This window comes from Venturia canescens, chromosome 7 (genome assembly GCF_019457755.1).
Source record: "Venturia canescens isolate UGA chromosome 7, ASM1945775v1, whole genome shotgun sequence".
In the NCBI taxonomy this organism is placed as follows: domain Eukaryota; kingdom Metazoa; phylum Arthropoda; class Insecta; order Hymenoptera; family Ichneumonidae; genus Venturia; species Venturia canescens.
In genome coordinates this window covers 10,516,867-10,536,672 of record NC_057427.1, presented here as the reverse complement: position 1 = coordinate 10,536,672, position 19,806 = coordinate 10,516,867, and the positions used below count along the sequence as shown (strand labels likewise).

The 19,806-nt window shown below is 36.9% G+C and overlaps 2 protein-coding genes across 3 annotated transcripts; one reads left to right on the top strand and one right to left on the bottom strand.

The window, feature by feature from the left end:
* Positions 1-1,801: 1,801 nt before the first annotated feature.
* Positions 1,802-12,085, top strand: Dcr-2 (Endoribonuclease Dcr-2). 2 transcript variants are annotated; one of them, XM_043423674.1, is made up of 25 exons: positions 1,802-1,954; positions 2,055-2,211; positions 2,558-2,735; positions 3,153-3,392; positions 3,513-3,801; positions 3,937-4,013; positions 4,100-4,203; positions 4,301-4,439; positions 4,732-4,862; positions 5,000-5,240; positions 5,870-6,124; positions 7,044-7,316; positions 7,426-7,599; positions 7,703-7,907; positions 7,990-8,305; positions 8,397-8,767; positions 8,869-9,014; positions 9,091-9,504; positions 9,601-9,816; positions 10,023-10,223; positions 10,315-10,396; positions 10,526-10,746; positions 10,921-11,092; positions 11,170-11,245; positions 11,455-12,085. In XM_043423674.1, the coding sequence occupies exons 2-25, from the start codon at positions 2,066-2,068 to the stop codon at positions 11,612-11,614; spliced, it is 4,827 nt and encodes a 1,608-aa protein (XP_043279609.1). In that variant the 5' UTR covers positions 1,802-1,954; positions 2,055-2,065; the 3' UTR covers positions 11,615-12,085. The 2 variants fall into 2 exon arrangements, with proteins under 2 accessions (XP_043279609.1, XP_043279610.1); XM_043423675.1 differs by lacking the exon at positions 5,870-6,124.
* Positions 12,086-17,032: 4,947 nt separating this feature from the next.
* LOC122413575 (microfibrillar-associated protein 1-like) lies at positions 17,033-19,762 on the bottom strand. Its single transcript, XM_043424011.1, has 4 exons — positions 19,356-19,762; positions 18,162-18,844; positions 17,783-17,949; positions 17,033-17,689 (listed from the first exon to the last, which is right to left on the bottom strand). Exons 1-4 carry the CDS (start codon positions 19,444-19,446, stop codon positions 17,254-17,256), a joined length of 1,377 nt encoding a protein of 458 aa, XP_043279946.1. The 5' UTR covers positions 19,447-19,762; the 3' UTR covers positions 17,033-17,253.
* Between the last annotated feature and the right edge of the window lie 44 nt (positions 19,763-19,806).

The window sequence follows — 19,806 nt, the reverse complement described above, 5'->3', positions numbered from 1 at the left end:
ACGAATAAGAGACCCCAAATAGAGTAAAAGAAAAAGTCTAATCAAAAACCCTTTACTATACCCCTATAAAACCCCTATCGTAATACAATGAAGAGAAGGACATAACTGATATCCCTATAATTTGGAGACTGGAAGTCGCGACACAAGCCATAGGCGACTATCGATGACACCTACGCACCGATTAGCAAGACACCCGTTCAAGAGGGGTAAATACTCGGAGAAACTAGGCCACGATTTTATTGCAATCCTACGAATCAGAAGTAAGAATTTTCCCCACCATCGAAAAATTACAGAAGGACACCACCAGACAGAGGAACCCTTAGAGAGGGGTAACACTTAGGAGATCAGACCACAATCTTATCCACGAATCCGCAAAAAGAGGATTTTCCCCAGCATTGGAAAAATTGCAGGACACCACCGGACAGAGGAACCCTTAGAGAGGGGTAACAAGTATAAAACCTAAAACCCCCTGTATTACATCTCGGAGAGCAGTTCACCAGCAGTTCATCGGAGAGTTGGTCCAGAGAGTCCAGAGTTCGTTCGTCAGAGTTCGTCAGAGTTCAAAGCTCACGGCGCTACTTCTTATTAGCGCGTCAGTCAGAGGCTCTACTCCATCGGTACCCCCGTTCACTAAGTCCAAAATCTTCTATTTGGAACTTAGTCGAAAAACGCGAACAAACCAAGTCATAGTTACAATAATCCAATAACACCCCTCGTTTAAGTAACCAACGCTTTTCTGTGAACTTTTACCTCGATACACATAATTCAGAATTTGTACCTGCATCTACTAAGTACCTTATTCACCCGGAAATAAAGAAAACCGGGATATCAATTGTGATTAACATTGTACGTGTCAGTGTGAAATTGTAAACGTGTGTCGTGCAGCATTTGTGGGAACAATAAACCACCGGAAAATTAACCGACGTGAGTAACTAATATTCATCTCTTATAACGTCAAGCCCCGACACACGTAACTCCGGACCGTCCTCCCCCGACATTCTTTCCATACCAAACGACGAGGCTTCCGTCCCTGGGTAAAGGACTTTATTGTCTTGACCCGAAAGAGGAGTCATACGCGTGTTGCGTCCTCTCCAGTTCCGATGAGCTCCCGGGGACGTGACACCAACAACTGTATTTTGTTTTTCTGTTATGAACTATGAACGATTTCGTGAATATTTCGTTCCAATACGTGGATATCCAAAAAGAAATTCGCCGTGATCAATTTCAATTCCTATGCTGATATGTAAAACTGTAAAACTCATTTGGTCGACACGAATCTGATAAAAAGAAGGTTTGGTGGGAGGAGTTTTTGTGCAAAACATCCTGTTGAGACGTGCACTTTTTTCTGAGAACCGAGCAACTGATATCACGGCTTAGAGGACGCAATTTGAACGAAATTTCGGGTAATTTCGTGTAAACGCAGTTCGCTCTTTTCCCGGCTTTTGATCTTCTTGTTGATTAAAATGCGTCTCTTGATAAATTGTGCGATCAATCATTTGTACGCGGTCATCAATATTATTCGATGAATTTTCCTCTGAGCAGAGGTTTAAAATGAGAAATATACTTTTGCCGCTATAGCGAGACTATCAGATTATCTCAGAATTTGGGGAAACGGGATGTAGAGGATAAATAGATTTGGTGCAATTTAGTTGACAAATGAAAAGAGAACCAAATGCACACTTTTTCAGAAGGGTATTCCCCGTATTTTCTACATTCATTTTGTAAACTACGGTTATTTCCACTACAACGTGCAGTGTGAACTGTCCTCAAGATTTCCGTCAAGAGTTTCTTCCGTAGTGCTGATTGGCCGATCAGCAATTATTAATCAAATAGTCAGTCGTCACCGACGTCACTCCACTCTAGCCAGAGTGAGTGGTGAGCTGGTGAGTGAGGTGAGTCAGTCAGTTGGTGCTGGGATGTTTAGACGTGAACGACGTGAAGAACTGAGATCATTGTAGGTTATGTTTTACGTGAATTAACCGGAACCGGCTAATAAAATGCCCGTTAAACTTGCATCTAATCAATAAATTTTTGTTGTTTTTTTTATTCGAAAGATAACCTTACGATGGAGGATTTCACTCCAAGAGCTTATCAAATAGACCTTTACGAGAAAGCTGTCGCCCAAAATACTATTATTTACCTGCCGACGGGATCGGGAAAAACTTACATAGCAGTAATGCTCATAAAGAAATACAGCGATAGAGTGCAGTTGTGCGTATTTATTCATTATTTTTCTATGAATTAATTTATTTTTTTTCCACAAAGTTTTTTTCAATGATGTGTAGCAATATTTTGATATTCACAAAAAATTCAATTGTACTATAGCCAATTGCTTCGAAATTTTTTCATTGATTAAACGACTTATATCTCCTAAAGCCTCAGGTTATTCCCAAGTTCCTACATACATATGGAATAAACATCTGATTATTCGATCAAAAGTAATTGGCGATATAACAGTATTGATTAATCTTTTGTTGATTATTAAAAAAATTAACTTTCCTTCGTTAAGTTTTTATTTTTTTCAAGCTGATTGCAAATAAATTAATCCTCTTTTCAGGCCGTATAGTAAAGGCGGTAAACGCATCATTTTTGCGGTAAATACGGTCCCTTTGGTATCTCAGCAAAGCGAGTATATTGCCAGACACACAGGCCTCGCATGTAAAGGATTTTCAGGGGATATGGGTGTTGACTATTGGTCCAAAGAGGACTGGCTCAAAGAGATTGAAGACAATCAGGTCTAACGATATGTCAAATTCAGTATTTCATTGTATACGGTTATCCAAATTTCATAAGTATTCATAACGTTATCTTGAATAAGGTTGGTAAATTAGTGCCCGTTTTCTCCAACGTTAATCTGAGTTTAAACTCGGTTCATCCTATCTCGAAACTATATAAAAAAAATTGAACCGAGTTTGAACTGCGTCGGAGAAAACGGCCATAAAGGAGTTGAATATAAAAGTAATCATTCAAGAACAAAACATTCAATTGAGATCCAATTCAATGTTTACAAACTATATGAAAAAACTTAATAATAATGAGAAAATTCACATTCCATCTTTAAATATATGCGTAACACACTTTTCAATGCAATTTATTTTGAATGCGTTGTATTGGAGCGGAAGATTGTGAATTTAGTCTTATTTACTTTCAAGGTTCTTGTACTGGTGGCAGAAATATGTTTGTCCTTAATACAACATGGAATTATGCGATTGAGCGACATCTCTCTGCTTATTTTCGACGAGTGCCACAAAGCTGTTGGTAATCATCCCATGAGAAATATTATGAAAAGATTTGAGTCGTTTGACAGCAGCGAACATCCTAGGATATTGGGCTTGACTGCGACACTTTTGAATGCTAATGTCAAAGTTGAAAAAGTAGAAGCAACAATTCGGGTTCGTTTAAATATGAATGATTTTTTAAAACTGCTCATCGTTCAGATATAAAGAATAGAAATTGTCTGGCTTCAAAATGCTATTGAGAAAAAAAGAACGATTGTATCCATGCTTTTTTAGGATCTTGAAATCACTCTTCATTCTCGGGTTGCTACTGCAAATTCATATAACACGTTCCGAGAATACGGAAACCTGGACGAAAAATTTGTTCGGTACAATCCTCCCACAACTTATGGTATCGAAGTCGAGCTTGGATTACTTTTTGATTACGCAATTGGCATACTGGATACGATCAAGTTGAAAGGTTCTTTCGACTGCGAGTTGTCAAGCAAGGAGTTATCGCCAAAGCCAAAAAATTTGAGACTGAAAAATTTGATTGAAGACGCACGGGAGCACATTAACACAATGGGTAAAGACTCTGGTCGATTTTGATAAATCTCTGCAATGGATCTTTCGTATTGAACTTTGATTCTTATTTATAAATACAATAATTTCCCTGCTTCGATCAATAAATATTTGTATTTCAATGTAACAATGATCGTAGGATTGTATGGGGGCAGCAAATGTCTTCTTTTGCACATGATACAGCTAGAAAGTATGAAAAAAACAACTGACGATCTTGTGAGTATACGAGAATAAAGAATTTATTCTTATTGTTTTATTCAATGATACTGACTCGGTAAATGATAAAATCAATTATATTTTAGCAAACGATGACAATACTCGAATTTTTGATCACGCAATTGACGAAAATGCGAAAAATCATCGAACACAAAATGGACGGATATTCAGAGCTTAACAAGATATTCAAGTACGTTTATGCTCCATCATTTTCCACATACCGTTCGTGTGAAATGCTTATGTATTGCACAAACCAAATGAATGTGACCCTTTGAATTGTTGCACAGATTTTCTTCAGACCAAGTGTTAAAAACAGTGGAATCTTTGAAGCACTTTAACAGCACGAAAGATGACGAGCAAAAATTTTGTTGCATCGTATTTGTTCAACGGAGGGTTAGCGCACGTGTTTTATACAACATATTGAAGGTATTTTAATTTCAAAACTTTCTTCAATATTCCAGAAAAAATATTCTTATGCAAAGAGCTTTACGCTCAAATTCACTTTTAAACATTTTGTGACACATCAGGACTTAGGAATAAAAATCGTCACCTCATCCAGTACTAATGTTTCGCAATCGTTTTTTTTCCCCCTTTTTTTATTTCAAGATATGTCAAAATTCGTAAAGTTCGTTTGATTTTTTTACATATATTCAATATTTCAATAAAAATATCTATATTTCTGTATAACGTAAATGTTTTTTGGTGACTTGAAACATAGAACCTACAAAAACTAAACGAGCAGTACAGTTTTTTGGTTCCGGACTACATACTCGGATACACGAACAATCCGTACAAAAATCCACGGGAAGCCCTGTGTTTATCCAAGTGGAATAAGGAAGCTTTGCTGAGGTAAGATATATTTTTTTCGGAGACGAAGATAATAAATTATTCAAATATGCAAGGAAATTTGCGAAAAAGTGAGAAGAATTTTAGCATGTGTTTAGAGATTATTAAAAGTTGATGAAAGTTGATGAATTTTTTTGAAGATTCCGAAGTGGGCATTCTAATTGTCTAGTAGCAACAGACGTCGTTGATGAGGGCGTGGACGTGCCAACGTGCACGCTCATCGTCCGGTACGATCTTCCGTTAGATTTTCGAAGTTACGTTCAGAGCAAAGGACGAGCACGACACAAATCGAGTCGCTACATCATGCTAATTTCGAGCGAGGACAAAAGTTTCCCATCGAAACATAAAAATTTTCAGAGGGTCGAGAATCTCATGAAAATGGCAAGTATAAAAAACACCAATTTCTTCGATATCTTGTATACAATTGGCTCAGATTTTCTCATCGTTTCGACGGTCAGCCGAAAAAGACTGGTGCACAAAATTGATGGACAACCTAGATTTTCTCAAAATTGAAGTCTGCGTGATTTTATTTCAATTTTCCTGTCATGGTTTCTCGAAGCTCGAGTTATCTTTTTTGTCAAACTTTGTCTTGGAAAATTCCTTTTTTTTGGAACTTGCAATCACTTTTAAATTAAAATTCCGGGAAAACGGAATGAGGTTTTTTTCTTGCAAATGTTAAAATCGTACATAAGGCATCGTACACTGTTCATTAAAATCGATAATTTTGTAGCAAACATCTCTGGCTCCGATCTCATTACTTGAAGGTCTCTAAAGTTTTCAATACCACAGTGATTATTTACCGAAAAAAAGGTTTTTTTTAATATCAAATCCAGATTTCTTGAATCACTTTTCAACAAGACCTAGCTACTAGAAAAAATACCTAAATATTGAAAAAAATTTAGTGTTTTCCGAATTTTATGCATCAATGTCATTGAACGACCACATAAAAAAGTTTTATATTTTGTAACAATAATCTTGAAAATGACATCGGCCTATCTGCCACGTTAAAGGCTCTTATCGGACATACCGACGATCGTGAGGAAGTCTCCGCCGAAGAAATCGAAGAAAAGTTGTACAAAACTGAAACACCGCCGTACGTCGTCGTTGACGAGGACGGCAATAAGGCAACTGTTACCGACTTGTCCTCGATTGGTTTGATCAACCTCTATTGTGCCAATTTGATAAAATCCAAATTTATCAGTCTCACACCAACTTGGATATTGCATAAAAATCGCAGCGAAATAACTCCAGAGTTACGTTACAAGGTCAATCAGACATTTTGCAAATATCCTAATATACAAGGAGAGATGATCATTTAAAATTTGGTGCCCTTTGGTACCAAATTTTTTTCCAGCTTCTTACCACCGCACCGACTAACATTAATCTTGATACTTTTGGGTATTGCGGTGCCAATTTTTTTCATAGACTGTTGGAGCAATTGTACGAAGGTGTTTGGTAGATTTCTTATTTTAGAAACGCTTATAATTCTTTTCTTTCGAAGAAGCGATACGTGTAAAGGTAAACAAAATCTTTACAATACGTGGAGATCCTTATTGAGAAACGCCAAAACGGAAGCCAGCCTTATCTACCAAAATTTAACGGTCAAAAAGTACTGTTGGAACATAAATTTCCCTTAAAATGGGGGGAAAAAAATATCTTTCGAATTCTCGCACTAGATTTATGGATGAGTTTTCATGGGACTGAATCATGGCCTTCTACTTCTTTAAAAATAATATGAAATTTATGTTCACTATCGAAAAACCATCGTGCAAGAGCTTCAATAGTTCTCCCAAGAGCCTAGTTTTCTAAATAACTTTTATCAGTATGGGTGGATTTACTTAAAAAAATAAATGCTCGTAAGAGATTTTTCTAATTTTTTTTACACGCTTATTTAAATACATGTTTGTTTTCCATTTCCTGCATTTTCGAAGTACTGATCTTTCATACGTGCACCCGGATTTTCTTTTCTAAATGCAGCCTTGAATCTCGAAAGAGAGCCAAGATCATTGTCTCGTAACCACTGGTCTCTGTTTCAAACGGCTTGAAAATAGCACGCAAATACCGCTTATTCTCGAGAGTTCAAAATAACCATCTCTAATGTCATGAAAGTATTTCGATTGCGGAAATAATTAAGTAAAAAATAGCGAACTGAGGAGAACATTTTTCTTTTTGTTCAATCAATAGGTGTCTCTGACTCTACCTTCAGTATCGCCGCTCAATCACACTATCGAGGGTGACGTGAGGGACAGTATAGCAGAGGCAAAACGATCGGCTGCCTTGAAAGCATGCGTGGAACTCCATAAAATTGGCGAATTAACCAATCATTTGCTACCCGTGGAACCTAGTGCTGTTCTCGGTTGTAATGAACATTTGTTTCCACATTGGGAAGAAGAAAAATTTGATCCACACGTTGGAATACCTGGAACAGCAAGCAAAAAACGCATTCACCCGATAAAAGTTAATAGCAATTGAATTTATTCGGTTTTTTTTGCTTTTGAGCACTTTTATTTTTTAATTTAGAAAAAAATGTTCATGACTATTTTGTTTGTTTCTCTACGTCGACCAGCATCCCGAGTCTCTGAATGCAGCTTTTCCGGTATCCAAACGACCGCTTTATCTTCATTTGATTCAAGCGAAACCAAGTTATCCAAAGCCTTACGAGAATCGGCAATGGGTCTTTTACGAAATGTTGTGCGATGACGCTGGTTTTGGGTTGGTCACGACTAAACCTATACCACAGGTGAACAAATGAATCTGTGTTGTTGTCACGATTAGAGTTGTTTTATTCACAATCATATTCGATTTGTTAATTTTTCAATATGTACCTTTTTTATTTCTCGTAGATTCCAGGATTTCCGATATTCATGAACGTCGGTGAATTGAAAGTAAATTTGAAAGTAAATCACTCAGTTTTCGAAATGTCAGAAGAAAACATCGCCGAATTGGTACAGTTTCACTGGCTAATTTTTCACAAAGTCCTCAACATCATTAAAAGTTTCATGGTATTTGACACGGAGAATAAAAGCAACAGCTTCTTAGTCGTTCCGAGTGAGTATAGGGAAAAGGGACAAAATTGAATTATATTCACGATATATGAGTTATGATTACTAATTGCGAATCAACATTTTAGCCGATGCGAATGGAAATTTGTGCTGGTCGACAATTCAAAAGTATAAAATGATCGAGGAGACTCCACCTTCCGAACCATTGAACGTTTTCGAATACGATCAAGCTCTCATAAAGCCCAGCTATAGATCGTCGTCAAGCGTCTACGTTGTTACGCAAGTCTGTGACGATCTCATGGCTGAATCGCCATTTCCGAATGGCGATTATCACAGTTATATGCACTATTACAAGGATCGACACGGTCTGACTATTCGTAATCCCAAACAACCGATGCTCGAGGTCAAGGCCATTTCTAAAAAAATTGATTGCATAAGACCGAGGTAATGAAACTTGATGAAATTGACAGGTCGCAAAGGCCAGGAAAAGATAGCAACCTCATCAAATTCATTTTTTCACTTTTATTTTTACCAGAGGCATTAAAGCTGGATTGAGCAAAAGAAAATGTGCGGACATACTAGAAGATTTCGAGGAGCATTTCGTCGCTGAATTGTGTAACAGAACCAACTTTTCGGCTCTCTACTGGCTCAAAGCGAGTTATTTACCATCGGTGTTGCACAGAGTTTGTCAATTGCTCGTAGCCGAGGATCTTCGTGCACAAATCGTGAGAGAAGCGCGTCTTGGTGTTATGAAACTCGAAGGAGGTTCTCTTTGGCCTCCGGTCGTAATTAAATCCACCGACATCGATGAACACCCGGAACTTTTGCTCGAAGTATCGACCGCCGATGAATCATTCGTCGAGCTTTCTGCATCACCAATCGATATACCCGGTCCGGAAATTGACAGTCAGTACAGTTTCATTGTTTAAATTCTTGCGAAAATCATATTACGTGCAGCATCACAGTAGTGTTATTTTTAACGCAACGTTCGTTAAAATTTGTTGTAGCTCTCGAATCGAACCTTTATCCATGGAAAAAAGAATCTGAGCCAATAAACCTGTACGGGGATATTGAAAAAATTCAACTTATTGACATTGAATATTATCATCAATTTATGGCAACTCCATTGGGCACCGACGAAGATGAAATTTTGGTAAATTGTGGTACCGGTTATCAGAAAAATAATATTTTGAACGATTTTAAAGAAAACTACGAACTTTTTTTCGTAGAAAAAGCGAAACCGTTCTCAGCCATTTGCTACTAGGCCCAAGACGAAAGCGCCCGTATTGGAAATACTGAACAAAAATGATGAAGTCGGTCCGAGCCCGGCGGTTATAATGCAAGCCCTTACATCAAAATCGTCTCACGATGTTTTCGATCTCGAAAGACTCGAGACTCTCGGTGATTCTCTGTTGAAATTTGCCGTGTCCCTCTTTTTGTACGAGACTTATCCGGAGTACGGCGAAGGTCAGTTAACCGTGATAAAGGGGAAAATGGTTGGCAATCGGAATCTCTATTATTGCGGTACAAACAAACAAATACCTGGACGAATGAAAGTAGAGAGATTTGAACCAATGTGCAATTTCATATCACCCGCTTTTACCGTCATGCGACCGCTTCAAAATCTGTTGCTGAGCTCCGAGGTACTGCTTTTTTCCATCATTAGATGAATTAATCAATCATTTCAAATATCGTCCGTGATGTAATTTGGACTAAATATTTATATTGATATTTGACAGACATCGCCCAACGTTTTATACGAAATAATGATTCCATCGAACGAGCAATTAGCGGGCATCCCCTCAAATGCAACTCTCGTCAGAATGGAAGAAATCGTGTCGTCTTGGAACGAAGAGAATGCTCATACGGGAATGGAACCCTTTTTGGATGTACAAAGTGTACCCGACAAATCTGTATCGGATGGTGTTGAGGCTCTCATCGGTGTTTATCTTAACGTGAGTTAATTTTTCGAATCGCATGAAAAGGCTTTATTTGCCCAGCGGTTAAAGCGGGACAGCTGAGCATCTAGAGATAAAACCATCGTGTTACTTTCCAATGTTCGAAAAAAATGCTGGGCAAGACTTTCATCTTGCAACGATTGATGCTCAAATGATATTGGAGAGATATTCTCACAGTGATTTTTTATTTGCCTGTTCAACAGACAATGGGTCTTACGGGAGCTTTTAAAATCCTCACGTGGTTTAATATTCTTCCATTGGAACTACGGATCGACGATATCCTTCGGAAAGTTTCCAGGAGTCCGAGAATTGGAACTGGAAATCCAGACGATCACATGCCACAGGCCGACTATATCCAGAAACAGATAGGCTACAAATTCAATGATCGAGCTTATCTTTTGCAGGTAAATTCCCAACTTCGACTACTCTCATTTCTCATCACGTAAAAAAAAACAAGCATCTGTGTTTGAAAGTATAAACAATTTTGCATTTCAGGCATTTACACATCCGTCTTATACTCCCAATAACATTACACCCGGATACGAGAGATTGGAATTTCTCGGAGACGCCGTACTCGGTAACGATTTTTATCATTTATTTCGTCATACAACTGCTCTAACCCCCAGATTCGAGAATCAGGAATTTTTTTTATAATCAAACTAAAAATATTCCATACTGATTGAAGTGTTTTTCATCTGTTATCCAGATTTCTTAATAACGGTTCACATATACGAGTCGTGTGATTATTTGAGCCCTGGTGCTCTGACAGATTTGCGATCAGCTCTCGTCAACAACATTACCTTTGCATGTTTGGCCGTAAAATATGGTTTTCACACGGCCCTGATGGCGTACGCGCCAAAACTCCAAGAAATAATCGAGAGATTCGTTAAATTCCAAGCGGATCGAGATTTCATTGTGGACGATGAAGTAAGTCAACGAGTTTCCATAAAAACGAAAACAACTTTATTTTAATGCTATCATGTTTTTAAAACAATGAAGAAGTTACTATAAAATTGAATTATAAACAAAAATCGTTGAAATTGCAACATTCCGCGCTGAGTTCTCACATAGTCTGAACTAACAAGCAAATTTTCGCTGCAGTTACTTTGGATACTCCTAGAGGAAGAAGACTGCAAAATGGCGGAATTCGTAGATGTGCCAAAAATTTTAGGCGACTTGTTCGAATCGGTGATCGGGGCCATTTACCTCGACACCGGGAAAAATTTGCACAAAGTTTGGGAGATCGTGTACACCATGATGCAAAAAGAAATCAGTGAGTTGAATCTTGCGACTGTTACGAGGAAAAATAATGAATTGTCACTTCTAACGAGATTTTTAAAAAAATTTCAGCCACTTTCAGCAAGCAAGTGCCGAAACAGCCTATACGTGTTATTCACGAAACCCCCGGCGCAAATCCCAAATTTACGTAAGTATAAATTTTTAGATTTGAAGAATAAATTTGTCACAATTGTTTATCCTTTTCGAATTTCAGTCCTTGCGCATTGATAAGAACTGAAAAAATACTAATAATCTTTTACAGCTATGAAAGTTTGTGTACAAAATCCTGAAGATTATCAAACCACAGTATTATATTATTATTATTATATTCTATTGCGGCGTTATATCATATTTCAGGAATACATCGACGGTTGATGGAACGCAAACAGTAATGGTGACACTGGAGGTCACGATCGCCGGAAAAACGAAGACGTTTCATGGATTTGGAGCGAACAAGAAACAAGCTAAATGTGCTGCCGCTAAGCAAGCTCTCAAGTGCATCAGAAGCAACGTGTGAAATGTGTCGCTTCTTATTTTTCCTATCTTTCTATGATTTCACTTCCCATTTGTATATCTCGAAAAAATTTCTTTTTATATACTTAGAGTTTACAAGCTGCGATACCATAACATTCAGTTGTTTCGTTCATACGTTTGAGAAATTGAATATTCAGATTTCCTTTTGACACTAAAAAATTATAATTTTTATAGCTATTGAGTTGACCGTTCGATCAAACGTTGAGAGAAGATATTTGCGCAAAAATAACAATTTTATAGAGGACAAGAAGATCGACCCCTTCCGTTTCAATTTCATAAACTTTATTGTTCATTACATTGATGACATGTGATTAAACGTATCCCCAATTATTTAGTGATTACGATTACAATGTTACAATGTAAATTTGAGACACTTCCAGAATTAAATGGTGTTATAAATGGTACGATATGTAAATGAATGTTATGTGCAAAAAAATAAATATAATGCACCGAGGCTCAACCGACTTGCTTGATAAAATCTCCAATTTATTGTTTATTTTTTTCAATTGGTTATTTTGAGTTTTTTTAGTGACGGTCGGTCGAAATATTGTTTCTTCATTTTTACGGCTTGATTGTTATGAAACTTGAGGTTCTGGGCAGTCTCAGAAATCCAAGGAGAGTCGATCTGTGTAGTGTCCTGATCGACGAGATGAGTGTACTTCGTTCTTCCACTCCGTCCGAAGTTCTTAACTTGCATTATAAAAAATTAGAAAATTATAAATATTCTTCTTTTTCTATTGATCGGTCGAGCGAAAAGATATCATAAAATGAGGCAGGGTGTCAGTAGGTCACCAGACATTTTAGACCCCTCATTGTTCTCGTGTATATGCGAAAAATGCGGGGTCCAACTGCCCGGTAACGTACTGAAACCCTGCCATAAATGAGAAAACTTGTCTAGTCCGGTGCCCGGCTGACCAGAGATTTCCAGAGTGCGTCAGTGGCGCCAGCCAGCTTTGAAAAACCCAATAAAATTTTATGACTTAATTGTCTATAAACGGCGGGAATTCTTTTCCTATATAAAAACATGAAAGTATATTCAAATTTCTCGTTAAGAAATGTAAAATTTATTTGTTGGAACGGGATGTTATTTTTATCAGGGTTGAGACACCTCCTCCTATGTAGAAAGATCTACCTTTGCGTATAATATTATAATTTGCCATTGAGAAAGACTTGTTTTGTTTGAGCCGCGTTTTTTGAAGAGCGAGGATGTCGAGATTGATCAGAAATTTTTTTAGGTCATTTAGTTTAGATAATATGCTTCTGCAATTCCACTGACCTACTGAGAAGGATTTATTATTTGGAACCATAGATTATAGCATTTTCAAAAATTTCTCCGCCGTAGCAATTAAAGTTTCCGAGATTTCTGAATCACGAAATTTTTGGAGGATTACATTATGAAGAGTTTGATTGTACATTTGCATAAATACAAATTCTCGTCTTACAGATTTTTATAATTGTAGCTTCTGAATAGGGGAGCATGGAAGATCAATGGAAGAAATATTCTGATACAAATGCCGAGAAGATTTTTTACTTGTATTGAGTGGAGAATTATGGTTTTCTTTAGAAGCTCTCATTTTATCGGAGTTCATGATGTTGGAACGTGACATACCGGGTCTAGTGGTATCTTTTTTTCTTGAGTAAGAATGAGAGGGAGATTGCGCGTCTCACCTGTTTGGATTGTTCGAAAGAATCTTAGTGTCCGGAGAAATGTTTGTGATTATGTTGGATTGTTTTTGGAGCAAAGAGGGAAAATCGCAAAAATCGAAAAAAAAATTTTGCAGGCAGTAGACTATGAAAAAATTAGAAGTCTCGAAAATTTTCAAAATTTTTGAAAACGCAAAAATCGACTAAATAACCTCCCACGATTGGTTCGAAACATTTTTCATGCGATTCTGAGTCGAATGAGACAAAGTTGTAATGACCGAAAAAAAAAAAATTTCGAAGGCAATAGACTTCGAAAAAGGTTCGAAAATTTTGAAATTTTTCGAAAATCGCAAAAATCGACTAAAAGACCTCCCACGATTGGTTCGAAACATTTTTCATGCGATTCTGAGTCGAATGAGACAAAGTTGTAATGACCAAAAAAAAAAAAAAATTCGAAGGCAATAGACTTCGAAAAAAGTTTCGAAAATTTTGAACTTTTTCGAAAATCGCAAAAATCGTCTAAATGACCTCCCACGATTGGTTCGAAACATTTTTCATACGATTCTGAGTCGAATGAGACAAATTTGTAATGACCGAAAAAAAAAAAAATTTCGAAGGCAATAGACTTCGAAAAAGGTTCGAAAATTTTGAAATTTTTCGAAAATCGCAAAAATCGACTAAATGACCTCCCACGATTGGTTCGAAACATTTTTCATGCGATTCTGAGTCGAATGAGACAAAGTTGTAATGACCAAAAAAAAAAAAAAAATTCGAAGGCAATGACTTCGAAAAAAGTTTCGAAAATTTTGAACTTTTTCGAAAATCACAAAAATCGTCTAAATGACCTCCCACGATTGGTTCGAAACATTTTTCATGCGATTCTGAGTCGAATGAGACAAAGTTGTAATGACCGAAAAAAAAAAATTTCGAAGGCAATAGACTTCGAAAAAGGTTCGAAAATTTTGAAATTTTTCGAAAATCGCAAAAATCGACTAAATGACCTCCCACGATTGGTTCGAAACATTTTTCATGCGATTCTGAGTCGAATGAGACAAAGTTGTAATGACCAAAAAAAAAAAAAAAAATTCGAAGGCAATAGACTTCGAAAAAAGTTTCGAAAATTTTGAACTTTTTCGAAAATCGCAAAAATCGTCTAAATGACCTCCCACGATTGGTTCGAAACATTTTTCATACGATTCTGAGTCGAATGAGACAAAGTTGTAATGACCGAAAAAAAAAAAAATTTCGAAGGCAATAGACTTCGAAAAAAGTTTGGAAAATTTTGAACTTTTTCGAAAATCGCAAAAACCGGCTAAATGGCCTCCCACGATTGGTTCGAAACATTTTTCATACGATTCTGAGTCGAATGAGACAAAGTTGTAATGACCGAAAAAAAAAAAAATTTCGAAGGCAATATACTTCGAAAAAAGTTTGGAAAATTTTGAACTTTTTCGAAAATCGTAAAAATCGACTAAATGACCTCCCACGATTGGTTCGAAACATTTTTCATACGATTCTGAGTCGAATGAGACAAAGTTGTAATGACCGAAAAAAAAAAAATTTCGAAGGCAATAGACTTCGAAAAAAGTTTGGAAAATTTTGAACTTTTTCGAAAATCGCAAAAATCGACTAAATGACCTCCCACTATTGGTTCGAAACATTTTTCACGTGATTCTGATTCTGAGATTAAGTCTGATCGACCTTTCTAATGAGACGCTCGAGATCTAGAACATGTATTTCAGGAGGGAAAACCTTTAGTCCTTCTAGTACCTCTTTGTTAGACAAAGACGAGTCAACACCCTTAATTAAACCCGGAGTAGACACGCGGTGGTCAGGAACAAACGCAATCTAGTTTGGATTTACCAGGTGAATTTCATTTTCTATTGAATTATTAGCCGCTTCAGCGTTTTTAAATATTACATTAATGCGGTCATTGCCACAGGGTTTTATTTCAAGCAAATCCTTATTGAATTTAGAAAAGGCTTTACCAATGCTTATAGGACAGAGGTTTCCTTCGTTGTTATCAAGAATAGTGTCCATTACTTCGATTAAAAAAGGTTCTGACGAGTCGGGATGGTAACGATATTCCATTTGTCTACAGATATGCACAGGTATTGGGTATCTCGACGCGAGGATTTTTTTGAAGCCCCTTGCTGGGAGCCAAAGCGGGAAGTTTCGGGAGAAGATGAAACTTCACGATCCCTCTTGCCTCTTGCACGGGCAGGAGGGGGTATGGTGGCAAATCAGTGTTTTAAGGCCTTTGACAGATATTATTTAAATTTCCCTTTGTTTTTGTGCTTTAGTGAAATCTATATCGGTTCTGTTGTAACAGTATTGTTTATTCGTTTCTTTATTATTGTTACTTAGATTGAATTTGTTTTGTAGTACAAGTATATGTGTATATACATATATTCATTATGTACTCGCGGAATAATAGGACGAAAGAAGACTATTTACAGATATACAATTCAGTTGTAAGGCGCAAATAGTGTTGAATTCTATGTAATGGCTCTCGAAGAGAAAGAGAGCGAGAGACGAAAAGATTTCGGAAGCAATAAAAGTTGAAAAGTGGACAATGAGTTTTTTACCTTTTCCTGTTCCAAATCATTGTATTATCTCAGCATAGAATCCCACTTATCTTGACGAGAAGAGACATGTGATCATGAATATTTAACTAAATGAATAAATTATTTATTACGAACTTATCGACAAAGAACTTACTTACGAACTTATCGTTGTTGTAGTTTTTTTTCTTTATTTTTTTCTGCATTATAGTAATCGCGTAAAACATTGAAAGATACTTATATTGACTATATTACATGCGTTAAAGAGAGACGATGATATAGAAGAACAGATAGAGAGAGAAAAAAACAAAGTGATATATCGAACTTAAAGAGTTTACAAGAATGGAGAGAGGAAAAATTCTTCATTTAATTGTCTATTTGGGGACAGGATGATCCGCGACCAGTTAGCCGAAAATTAAGGTTCATAAATTAAACGGTTGAACGAGAAAGAAGACAATTTAAGTTTTACCATACATAGATAAATAAATAGACTTAATAACTAGCATAGGTTTGAGCATATTCATTTTTATTTTCGAAAGCTATCGTAGAGAGGTAAAATTAGATCGATCTCACCTCGTGTTTGAAATTATGGAGCCTGTAGAACGAAGATAGAAAAGCCTGTATTTGAAGTTGGATATGATAATATTCAACCTTTTCAGAGAAGAAACAACTCGGGCACGGTATTTTCGAGATTTAGAGGTATGATGGTAAGCGATTTCATTTATTACGATACTAATAGGACAGATGAACTGGTACAAGTGATGGGTATAGAGAAGTTTTAAATTCAAGAGATTTGAGGTACGTCCGCACGGCAGCTGAGTCTGTTTGTGAATCTCGTACGAAAGAAACAAGCTAAATGCGCTGTTGCTAAGCAAGCTCTCAAGTGCATCATCAGAAGCAACGTGTAAAATGTGTCGCTTCTTATTTTTCCTATATTTCTTTGATTTCATTTCGCATTTGTATGTCTCGAAAAAATTTCTTTTTATATAGATAGAGTTTACAAGCTGCAATACCTAACATTCAGTGGTTTCGTTCATACGTTTGAGAAATTGAATATTCAGATCTCCTTTTGATACTAAAAAATTCTGATTTTTATAGCTATTGAGTTGACCGTTCGAACAAACGTCGAAAGATATTTGCTCTAAATTAAACAATCTAATAGAGGACAAGAAGATGCGATATCAACGCCTTCCGTTTTAATTTCATAGATTTTATTGTTCACTACATTATTGACATGTTATTAATCGTATTCTCAATTATTTGTGATGACGATTACAATGTTATAATGTAAACCTGAGACATTTCCAAAATGAAATGGTGTTATAAATAGTAAGATATGTAAATGAACGTTATGTACAAAAAAATAAATATAATGCACCGAGGCTCAACCAATTTATTGTTTATTTTATTTGTTTCAATTGGTGATTTTGAGTTTTTTTAGTGACGGTCGGTCGAAGTATTGTTTCATTCCTGCAGCCTGATTGTTATGAAACTTTAGGTTCTGGGCAGTCTCAGAAATCCAAGGTGAGTCGAACTGTGTAGTATCTTGATCGACGAGATGAGTATACTTAGTTCTTCCACTCCGTCCGAAGTTCTTAACTTGCATTACCTTTGGCAATACAGTTTTATCGAAGTGATCTTCAAGCGTAGCTCCGGAGAAGTCACGCTTGAATATCGTGTCATCACGATCAAGATAAAAGGCACCGCGATGATAATATTTTTGCAAAAATTTATATTTTCCCTTTGCTGCTTTATTTGTTATTGTCTTTGGATTAAGACGTGCCTCTTGTCGTCTCTCCTCTTCCGTCATATTTCGGATCCTCTCGATTTCTAATCGTTCTTTCTCGATTCTAAAATGAAAAATTTGTCGAAATTATTGACGTGTTTTTATTCAGGTGAAGGGAATAAAGTTGAAGCATGTATGAAAAGTATTGAACACTCACGTTTCTCTTTCTTCTCTATCGCGTTTGATTCTCTTGAGCTCCCGCAATTTCCACGCCTCGTACTCAACCTCGTCGTTCTCGTCGTCAGTGCAGACGTCGTCGAGTTTGCACTCTTGATCTGTACTCTTCGGCAATTGAGTCTCTTTGCGAATCACCTCTTCTACCATCTAAATAGAAAAAAAGTCAGTATTTGAGTAGACGTTGGGTCATGGTATGCAAGAAATCAAAAAGTAGATTGTTTGGCTTTCCTGCAAAAGCCGACCTAACGATTCTTCTATCATTGCGTAGATTTATTTTCGAGTTGGAATTACGTTTTGAATGTGATTAAATTATCAAATATGTTATTACGTTCGAAAATAATAATTCGTCTCAAACTTACTCTTAACGTTTGCCTTTTTCGTTCGTCTGATAATTTTTTTGCTTCGGCTTCGGCCTGTTTTTGCTTGATAGCCTCCTTCTCTTTTTCCATGACAGTGATACGATCTCTTTTCCGTACAAAAACAGGTTTCAAACGTGGTCCAGTCTCTTCCTCGGAATCGGTATATTCCTCGTACTCAGAACTCTCGTCAGAGCTCTCGCCAGACTTGTCTTCGTCGATGTTTTGAGCAAGTTCCTCGTCGACTTCCTTATTTGAAAGAAGTCTCTGTTTCAGAGCCACACGGCGTCTCTCAATTTCTGTGTCAGATAATTCTTCATCCTCGGACGAATCGGAACTGTCCAGTTTGATTCGCTCTCTCGCTCTTTCCGGTTCTGTTTCCAGAATTTCTGGTTCGTGAATTTGACGATGGCGTTCTGGAGAAGCTTCTGATTCTCTTTCTCGTTGTCGCTTCAATCGTGTTAGTCTACGAAGACGAGGATCATCTTCCTCGCGTTCTCTTGGCGAGGCATGCGAAGGTGCTACCTGAGTTGATCCACTTTCATCCTCTTCATAAGATTTGTGGGCATATTTGTCAATGAAATCATCCTCCTCTGATTCTTCTTCTGAACTTGCTGCAGGAGCATAATCAGGACGCTTGCCGGACACGTATCGATGAACTTTGACTTTTTTCATAGACACCTCACCTATTCATACAAAAACACAGATTAATAATTATTTAAACAGGACTTTCATGAGATAAGTGTAAAAATCAAGCAAAATGCAATAATCGAAACCACTGCTATTTGTACTAATAATCCAGAATATAACAATACTATTCAATGGTAGTGTTAACATTTGTAGTACAAATAGCGACTACTCAAACGCTTTTACGATTTAACAATGTTTGTGGTTCATCAAATTTTATCTTTTATTTCTCAACTTCTCATAAAATCCTAGTCTAATTCTGACAATAAAAGGACTTTTAAAGTATCATAGTTAGATAAAGCAAGCTCCGCTAATTTGAAAGTTTTGCTGGGATCGTTACTTAACGATTTTATGTAATATTTTTTCACAATACACAATGAAAATCAATAATCTTTCTTACAGACCAGATGGTCAATTATTTTTTTTCATTAATTATTTATGTAACCCTAAAATCTTTGGGGCCGTTAGAGTGTTGGATGCTTTCGCTCCGTTGATTGCGCATAAATTTACCTTTGTCATTTTTGATAGGAACAGCACCAGCCGTACTCTGTATACCCATGGGTGCGGGTGCTAAAGAATTATTCGTTACGAAGTAATCCATCGTGTTGAGTTGCACAGATATTCGGTATACACAAATCCGTAAGAACGAGGTTAGGTTTTTCAAAGTTTTACGAAATGTTTGTTCCGTTGTGTATAATTAACTCAAACGTTTCTTCAGAACTTCACTGTTTGAGAGGAAATCTGTCGTAACGAGAATCGATACACGGTTGCAATAAATTTTTAAGAAAAAACTTTGCAATAACAGTTGTGTTTGTTCTTTCGATACGTCTGTTCTCGCTTGCTGCACTTGTAGCACACTCTGCGTCTGCGACTCTGCGACTGCGACCTGCGACTCTGCACTCTCAGCGAGTAGAGGTCTGACCCTACAGATCCCCCACTCTTCTTATTTGGCATCGCAGTG

What these genes read in the sequence shown, in the direction of transcription:
- LOC122413575 (XM_043424011.1), bottom strand. Translation starts at nt 19,446, where the DNA reads ATGGATTACTTCGTAACGAATAATTCTTTAGCACCCGCACCCATGGGT. An exon ending in TCCTATCAAAAATGACAAAG is followed by an intron (nt 18,845 to 19,355) that starts GTAAATTTATGC and finishes TTGTATGAATAG; the next exon opens with GTGAGGTGTCTATGAAAAAA. An exon ending in GATAGAGAAGAAAGAGAAAC is followed by an intron (nt 17,690 to 17,782) that starts GTGAGTGTTCAA and finishes TTTTCATTTTAG; the next exon opens with AATCGAGAAAGAACGATTAG.
- Dcr-2 (XM_043423674.1), top strand. Translation starts at nt 2,066, where the DNA reads ATGGAGGATTTCACTCCAAGAGCTTATCAAATAGACCTTTACGAGAAA. An exon ending in CGACTAAACCTATACCACAG is followed by an intron (nt 7,600 to 7,702) that starts GTGAACAAATGA and finishes TATTTCTCGTAG; the next exon opens with ATTCCAGGATTTCCGATATT. An exon ending in CATGATGCAAAAAGAAATCA is followed by an intron (nt 11,093 to 11,169) that starts GTGAGTTGAATC and finishes AAAAAATTTCAG; the next exon opens with CCACTTTCAGCAAGCAAGTG.